An 8,604-nucleotide genomic window follows, 5' to 3' on the forward strand; every position below is an offset into this window, starting at 1 on the left:
CAAACTTCGTTTTCCTTCGAACACATTGATTGCTAATATTATTGTATACTTTTGGATAGCTTTTGAATGTCATTAAAAATTTTAAATTAGGTTACCAACCTGGTGCTGTGAGGAAGATTTGTGATACAAACAGATCTATGGAAGTCAAAGGAAGTGCAGAAAATCTTGTAGGGAGGGTAGGCATTATTTTATAGATAATTGTTGTTTAGAAGATCTGAATAATTGATATATATTTTTAGATATAATTAATGATTTTGTTTCTTTATTATTCTCAGTCAGTAGCACTTTTATTTAATGACTTAAAAATAACCTAATAAATTGCACGTAATATTTTCATCTTCTAATCAAACATCTTTTTATTAAAAATCAAACTGGTCTATTTACATGTTTTACACTCACCAAAAAGAAACCTATCATTCTATAGGTATTTGAAGAACTTGTAGCAATCCACCACAATTTAATTCTTCGTATTGTTATCTGACACTGGGCAGCTTGTACATAATTGAATAATTAGAGTTGTTTAAACGTCTGTTTAACAACAAGTTAAAACTTGGAATGGTCTATTCTTTCATTGGGGTGTGTGTGTGTCTATGAGCCAGACTAGTTCCAAAACTAGTCAGCTGCTCACACTTCTCTCAGGTTGTCCCTGCTCTATTAGTATAGAAAAGTATTGTACTGCATGTGCAAGAGTTTGGCCACACTGCAAAAGGAGACATTATATGAATATCTGTAAACAGTATGACAGTGATGCTTGTCTGGCCATACTGCATAAGGAGACATTATATGAATATCTGTAAACAGTATGACAGTGATGCTTGTCTGGCCACACTGCATAAGGAGACATTATATGAATATCCGTAAACAGTATGACAGTGATGCTTGTCTGGCCTCGTAACAAATAGTAATTTGATGCCTTTTTCATATTGGAGTTTAATATTACATTACAGCTCAAACTTGTATTGGTCAATAATAACTGAAAATAACTTTTAAATATTTGATACTATTCTCATCTTTACTTTCCTTCTGTCTCAATAAAAGATATTTTTCACTTTAAACCACAAATTTGGCATTTTTACTGACTGTAAAGCAGCAGTAAATGACTCTTTTTGTCTTACTAAGGTACAAAAATGCCCAACCAATAAGTTTCTACATTTCATTTACTAGGTCTCTTTTGTCACCAGATTTCTTCAGTATTTTTTTCATCTCACAATATAAAAGAATAGAAAATGATGAACTTAGATATTTTGCTTCTTCTTTCAATGTAAATCTATATGGATTAATCTTATTAAATTAATGGGTAGGGAGAAAATGAGAACTTTTACCCGTGTGTTGGTAACTAAACTACTAATGCAACAGAATACTGAGCTTGGTAGTAAACTCTTGGTTCTTTTCATATCCTAGAAGTGATTTATCTGTTTTCTGCAGATAAGTTAAATCTTAAATAACAAAAATTGCATGGAACAGTGATATCCTCTCATGGTATCTTGGTATGTGGGTACACTGATAACCAATCAATATAAGAAATTGGTAAAAAAATATTAAATAACTTAAAATGATTGAATCTATAATATTTTGTGAAACTAGAATAGATACATGAAAGGAAACATTATTATAACATGCTGAAGAACATTTCAAGGGATGAACCATGTCCTCCAGGTACTGTTAGGACTTGTGTTACAACCAGACCATTACACCATCATATTAACTTGTAAATATATATTTTTATTTCAAGATGAAACATGCCAGCATGTATGTTCTGAATAATGAAGTATTATATTTTAATCTGTTTAGGTATTGCATGAACAAGGTTTGGGTAAGTATTGCGACCCAGAGTTTGTGAGAACTACTCAGCGAGAAATAGCTGAAGCTATCGACATGACTCAGGAAGAAATGGACAGAGCTGCTCATCAGATTCTTCTTCAAGCAGAACCAGATTCTGCTGCTGGTGTTTTGTATTGCTCTAAGAATCATTCAGAATATGATCTTCTGGGAAATTTACAGAGAGGTGACTGTAGTGATGTAACCAAGGGCACAGAAACTGAAGTCTTAGGTTCGGCTTTAGACATGAATGCCTATATTTCTTATCAAAATGAGGCTGATTCGTCTGTTAAAATCAACTCTACAAGGAGATATGACAAAAGTAGAAAATATGACAATACGACTTTATAGCACTTATAGCTTTAGGGTGGAAATTATTAAAGTCCGGACCTGGAGATATCCACTTGGATTTGAGAATTGTCACTGGTGCTTCCTGCCACGTGAGCTCAGTTTTGTATTGTACAATGTTGGATATTATTCTTTATGTGCTACACATTAATGTTTCATCAAGTTTTGTTTATCCATGTTCTCTCTCTCTCTCTCTCTTCATGACTCTTACTATGGTGCTATAGAGGGTAATAATTCCCAGTGCCTTCCCACATCCCAATTTATAATTTGTGTATTTTTGATGAAACCTCACTGCTGGATGAAGTGTTCCATTAGTGAACAGTAGCCCAGTTTCCTTTGGTCACAACTGTTTCTCATACTCATTGGACATTTTCTTATCTGCAATTGTCGATTATGTTGGTGCAGAAAAGTTCTTGCAAGGACATCATGCCTTATCAAGTAAAGAACTGCCAACAACTGGTATCTTTGGGACTGAAAGAGGTTTTTAGCATTTTGTAACTGATGCTTTCTAAGAACAACAACAATCAAGTCTAGGAAGAAACATGCTTAATAACGTTGTTCTAAATGTAAAGTAATAAAATAATATTACAGTTAAAGACAAATATCCAATAAAATATACATCAGTAAATCCAACAAAACATTCACCAGTTAAACAACAACAACAACAGATTATGTAGTTTTTGAGCAGTTTTAAGGTTAGCTTGTAACTGGTTAGTAGGTTTTAGAATATTGAGAACAGAGGAAATTTAGTAACAGAGAAAATAGTACTAAGTGTGTTTTGAATAATAAGAATATAGATACACCAGCAAAAGAGGGTGGATATTTAGTGTCCAGAATATGAAAAATAAAGATACATCATTGGAAAAAAAGTAGTTAATTGACATCTAAAGTATGAGGAATAAAGATAGGTTATTAAAAGAAAGTGATTACTTAGTGTCCAGAATATGAAGAATAAGGATACATCATTGGAAAAAAGTAGTTAATTGACATCTAAAGTATGAGGAATAAAGATATGTTATTAAAAGAAAGTGATTAATTAGTGTCAAAGTATGAGAAATGGATACATCACTGAAAGAAAGTGATTAATTAGTGTCAAAGTATGAGAAATGGATACACCACTGAAAGAAAGTGATTACTTAGTGTCTAGAGTATAAAGAATAAAGATATACTACTAGAATATGAGAAATAAACAACACAATATCTTAAAATGGTAATATTAATATTTAATATGGAAACATCTATCATATACATTATATTATAAACATCATTATCATAATATAAATGTTTATTTTAAATTATAATTATTAACTATTTTAAAGAAATTATCATAAACATATCAGTTTGAAACATTTCATAAACATTTGCTGTTCTCCTTAGTTTTTAAAAAAACTATTTTGACAGAAGAATGAAATTTGGTGACTTGGAAGAGTTTCTTTTAAGCTGCTGTTCTTGAATAGTTCTATGTTAAAATAGTTTATCATACGTTATTATCAGATTTAAAATATTTCTTACAATTATGTCTCAAACTTTGGATGATAACTCATGATCCTTGATTCTTCTATCTAGTTCTTAGAACAAGTGATTCCAAATAGTATATTCACTCATTTAATAGTAGCAGATTTGTTTGGTGTACTGATAATTGTACTGTATATGTAATTCTGGGAAAAAGATATTTATGTAATCTGTCATAGCTGTTTCACATTAATGTTACAATTTTCATGTGATTTGGTAAGCATTTCATGTCATACATTTATTCCCATGTTTGACGTACTTTTAATAAATCAGCAAGCATCACTGTAGAATCATGTGTTGGAATAAATTTAAGTTTGTTTTGATCAATTAATAAAAAGTAAATAAAATTCATTATTCAATGTTCTAAAACTCTTAAACTTTTGAACTGGAAACATAAACAAACAATATCATCATATTTTAAGCTCACAAAAATTATGATTAAATGTATAGTAATATTTCTCTTTGACAAAATTCTTATGAGCATCTTCTGTAGTGTATTTAATTTAAATACAAAACTTTAAATAATTTTTATATAGTTTGAAAATGTTTTATTTTAAAGGCATTAGAAATAAAATATTACATAAATAATAGATGACAATGAGAATGCATTGTTTTTAAAATAAAACTGCTTGCAACTTGAGTAAATGGTAGATTAATATTACCTTTTATTTATAGAAAATTTTTCTAATGAGAGTAAATCAATTAGTTTTTCATGCATTAGACAGAAGACCCAATATGTTAAGCTAAAGCTATTATAATTTTATAGTAGCACAGTTGTGTTATCTTAACTCAGCCATACAAGTGAACACGGTATCCTAAAATCCTCAGAGTATTATAGTAACATGCTAACACTCAGACATACAATGGAGTAGTGGTTCAGTCATAGCAAGCTACATAGAGTCAGTAGACTAGTAAAATGGGTCAGTTATATCATGCTTCTACTGAGTTAGTAAATGGTGCATTGTTCACTTGTAGTTTTCAATGACTGATTCATTGGAAAACACTAAAGCTAGGTGGTACAATTCTCAATATCTATTGCCTGCTGTGAGGCGAGGTTGTTTGTGATGCTTCATGGAAATATTATTTCTTTACTTTTTTGTTAATTATTGTAACCCACTTACTTTGTACTTACTTTGTATTATTTGAAATTAATTAATCTTTTAATTAGATATCACTCATTGTTTATTCTTCAGTTTGGAAATTTCTCTTTAGGCCGGTTTAATTTCTTAAGTTTTAAACTTGGAATATACAAGATATCTGTTAGTGTAGATGCATGTTAACATAATCTATTGGAATGTTTGGACAAAAAGATTTGTATAAAAAGATGGACAGATAAACTGAGATCTACACCATTATTAAACTTTTGAAATATTTTGAGTAAAACACTGAAATAATTATCATGTACATAGAATCCAGATTAATTTATTCCTTGGAAAGAAAATGCATGTTTGTTTGCACTATATGTATATATATATTTATTTGAGTAAAAATTTGTCATATTTCTGAAAACAGTTTTTAAAAGATGGGAAAAAGTGAAAATTTATTTACTTGCTTCCTTAGGGTTCTGTTTAACTAGGTTAAAAACCTGGATAAGTAATTGTGTGAGGTAAATTTCAATTAATGAAAACGTTTTTGAAGTTTGATAAAGTTACTAATATGGGTTCAAGTCTAATGATTGATGAAATTCTTATTGAGATATAATACGAAAACTCCATAGTTTCTTGTGCCTCAACAATGTTTGATAACCTGAAAATAGTATATGAAATTTGAAGGTAGTATCTCAGAAACTTCCTCTAACGTTTTTTTCTTTTAAACAGTGTTTTGTCCCTCCAGTGGCTCAGCAGTAATTTTGAGGGCTTTTAATACTGAAAATCAATGTTTTATACTCGTGGTGGGCACAGCACAGATAGCCCATTGTGTAGCTTTGTGCTTAAGAACAAATAGTGTTTTGTAAAGAAACTATATCATAATTTTAATTACTCCTTGTTATGGAAAGTGGTTTTTAAATGTATTCCTTGTACTTATTGATAAAAACAAAACAATGTTTTTCATTAGTACTTAAGATGATGCAGTGGTTGAAAAGATTAACAACTTTTCAGTGCTCCTTAGTCCTTAACACTTAGATGTTTATTTATATAATGGTCAGCGACACCATAATTACAAGTTTTTAAAATAATTTCCTATGATGTCTCAAATGAAGAATATACTTTTCTCTGTTTGTGTGGATTTGATACATTCCCAAATGAAAAAAAGTTCTGATATTCTGTAATGATGAAAAATATTTGTTTAACTATGATGCCTATAATGTGGTTTGTAGTTCTCAAACTTTTGGAAGAAACACGTCACAGGTAGATTGTGCATGATGTTTTTTAAAAGACATTATTGAAAAATTATTGTCATATTGTAATTTTGTGTAAAGAAAGAGTAAATGCTACAAGAGCTTGCTGTTTATATAAAGCTGCTATTTATATGACATAAATGTGTGTGTGTCTATATATATATATATATATATATAGATATTTTGTTTTTTCAATTGTGATTTGTGAAATATATCACTCCATCTGTAAAAGAAAAATATGAGACCTCTATTTGAAATATAAATCATCCAAAACCATAACAGCTTCTAAACACAATCTTGCTTCACTTTGTTATGTTGTTTTTTTAATACAAAATTACTTTATTTTTACTGTAATTCATATTGAAGTTCATAAAACTAGTTGTCAGAAAACTACTTTTTAGTATATATATAGTAATGTAAATATTTGAATGTGTTGGGCTCAGGATTCTTCTACAGTAGGCGTCTGTGATTTCTTGGTGGCAAATTCGACAATAAACGAACAGCATACATTCCACTTGTTTTCAAAATAAGATATATATATTCGAAACAAGTTAAACGTATGTACAGAATTATTTAAACCATGAAAATCATAGTTGTATCTTAAACACTATATAGTTCCCTTTTTGTCAAAAGTCCACTTAGGTCAATTGCTTTAGAATCCAGTTGACAAGCCGAACTATTTTTTTCTATTTTTCTCGCCTTTATATCCGTGTATAATTCACTTACGCTGTCGCGTGAGTTACCGCTGTTGTATCGTGAACTTCTAATAATCGTCTGCCATTTGTCAGAGTCCACACAGGCGGATTCAATTAGTTTAGAACACCCTTTGACGAGACAAATTATTCTCCTTATCTTTTTCGAATTGTTAATCTCACTCTAATATATCAACCGTTAGGCCATTCATTCCCAAGACGGATACTCTACTCTGTAATGTAATGCTGTGATGATAGCTCATTTTTAAACTAAAATTTGAATAAAATCCTTTCTCTCACGGGTGGTGAATATTATTGAATGTCAAGTATGAGTACATTGTTGTAGAACTGTCAGACAATTCCAGAAAAGGCTGTAGGTCCAATAGCCTTCCGCGGGAACTAGCAGTTATACCTGCCTGGAGAGTGGGTATTTCCGCTAGTATATATAATGAAATACATGTGGATGTTAGACAAATGCACTTATTCTAAGTCCGCTGTAATAAGTTACACAGCTGACCTGTGTGAAATAATATGCAAATTCAGTAGGAAGAAAGAATTCTTTGTAGAATTTACACTTATAGCATGCACGCAATATATATATATAAATATAATAGTACTGCCTGTTGTATGTCCATGTCATTAGTTCGCAGGGTGTAGATGGACCTTCACCAAATTTGGTCTGGAGGTTCATTGGGTCCATAGAGAGATGCTTACAGATTTTCAGTTTTACATTTAGCGGTTTTTATGGGCATTTTAGCGTTTTCGCGCTTTTTACCATTACTTCGCCTCCTGTTGATGGATCTTCACCAAATTTGGCGTAATGGTTTGTTGGGTCCATGCGGAGATACATACAAATTTGCGGGTTCACATTTTCACTATAGGATAATTGGACACATAAACTCAAAAGTATTTTGGTGAGCATGGACGATAAGATATCTTACGGGCTTACAATGTTACCATGTTAGAATGGAGGGTCAGATTTACCGCAGAAGATAGTGTGCAGATAGCCCTTGGTATATCTCTTCACTTAGCAAACGACAACAACAACAGATCATTTACATTCTGTTTTTTTCGATACTTGCACAAAGCTACTCAAGAGTTATCTGTACTAACCTTCTGTAATTTTGATCTGATAAACCAGAAGGAAAGCAGATAGTCAACAATATCCATCGCCAATTGTTGGGCTACTATTGTCTTATCAAATAGTGCGGTTTTATTATCATCCTTATAACGCACCCATGGATTCAAAGTGTAGAGCGCAATTTTATATTTTTGGCATTAAAGGACGTGAACAATAGATCACCAGATCCATAGTTGAATACACTACCACTTGCGCCACGCTTGGCCCATCTTTACATTCCATTATCAGTTGCATGTGAATATTTCTGTTTGATCATAGTGCTAAATTAACATTAAAATGAAGTTAAATTTCTCATTAAATTGGTGATAGCACATTTGTAAAAACGTTATTGTCGAGATCTCAAAGTCATTCGTTAACTAAAACCTTTTCGTTTTGTAATAATAATAATTAATACTTATCGAGTGAACTTGCCGAAAAGTCAAAGACCAACTAATTAATAATGGCTGGAGACGGCTTAAATGGGTAATGAAGAAAAACTTTAATATAAGTTTAACATGACAGCAAATGTACAACGTTTCGACAAGGTTTTGTCATCATCAGGTCCAGCCATTATTAGTCTCAAAGTGGGCTCCTCGTCATCGAATTTGAAGACCAACTAATTAGTTATAAAACAAAATGTATATCAGACGCTGCCAATAGGTGGCGTAAGATATATTGTAATATTTCAGCAAATGGTTTCAGAATTGGAAAATTTTAAATCGTAAAACGTTTCAGAAGACATATGTAAAACACACGTAAAAGAGTTTGGTTTATTT

At 31.1% G+C, this 8,604-nt stretch overlaps 1 protein-coding gene across 4 annotated transcripts in view; it reads left to right on the forward strand.

The window, feature by feature from the left end:
* Positions 1-3,426, forward strand: part of LOC106464499 (muscle calcium channel subunit alpha-1-like) — a 137,996-nt gene extending 134,570 nt beyond the window's left edge. For 3 of the 4 annotated variants that reach the window (XM_022392237.1, XM_022392235.1, XM_022392236.1), the window contains exons 45-46: positions 91-176; positions 1,792-3,426. In XM_022392237.1, coding sequence (XP_022247945.1) covers positions 91-176; positions 1,792-2,169 — 464 coding nt within the window. In that variant the 3' untranslated portion in view covers positions 2,170-3,426. The remainder of the gene's footprint in view (positions 1-90; positions 177-1,791) is intronic. The other variant, XR_002611763.1, reaches the window with a different exon arrangement.
* Positions 3,427-8,604: the final 5,178 nt, after the last annotated feature.

This window comes from Limulus polyphemus, unplaced genomic scaffold (genome assembly GCF_000517525.1).
Source record: "Limulus polyphemus unplaced genomic scaffold, Limulus_polyphemus-2.1.2 Scaffold1669, whole genome shotgun sequence".
Taxonomy (NCBI): domain Eukaryota; kingdom Metazoa; phylum Arthropoda; class Merostomata; order Xiphosura; family Limulidae; genus Limulus; species Limulus polyphemus.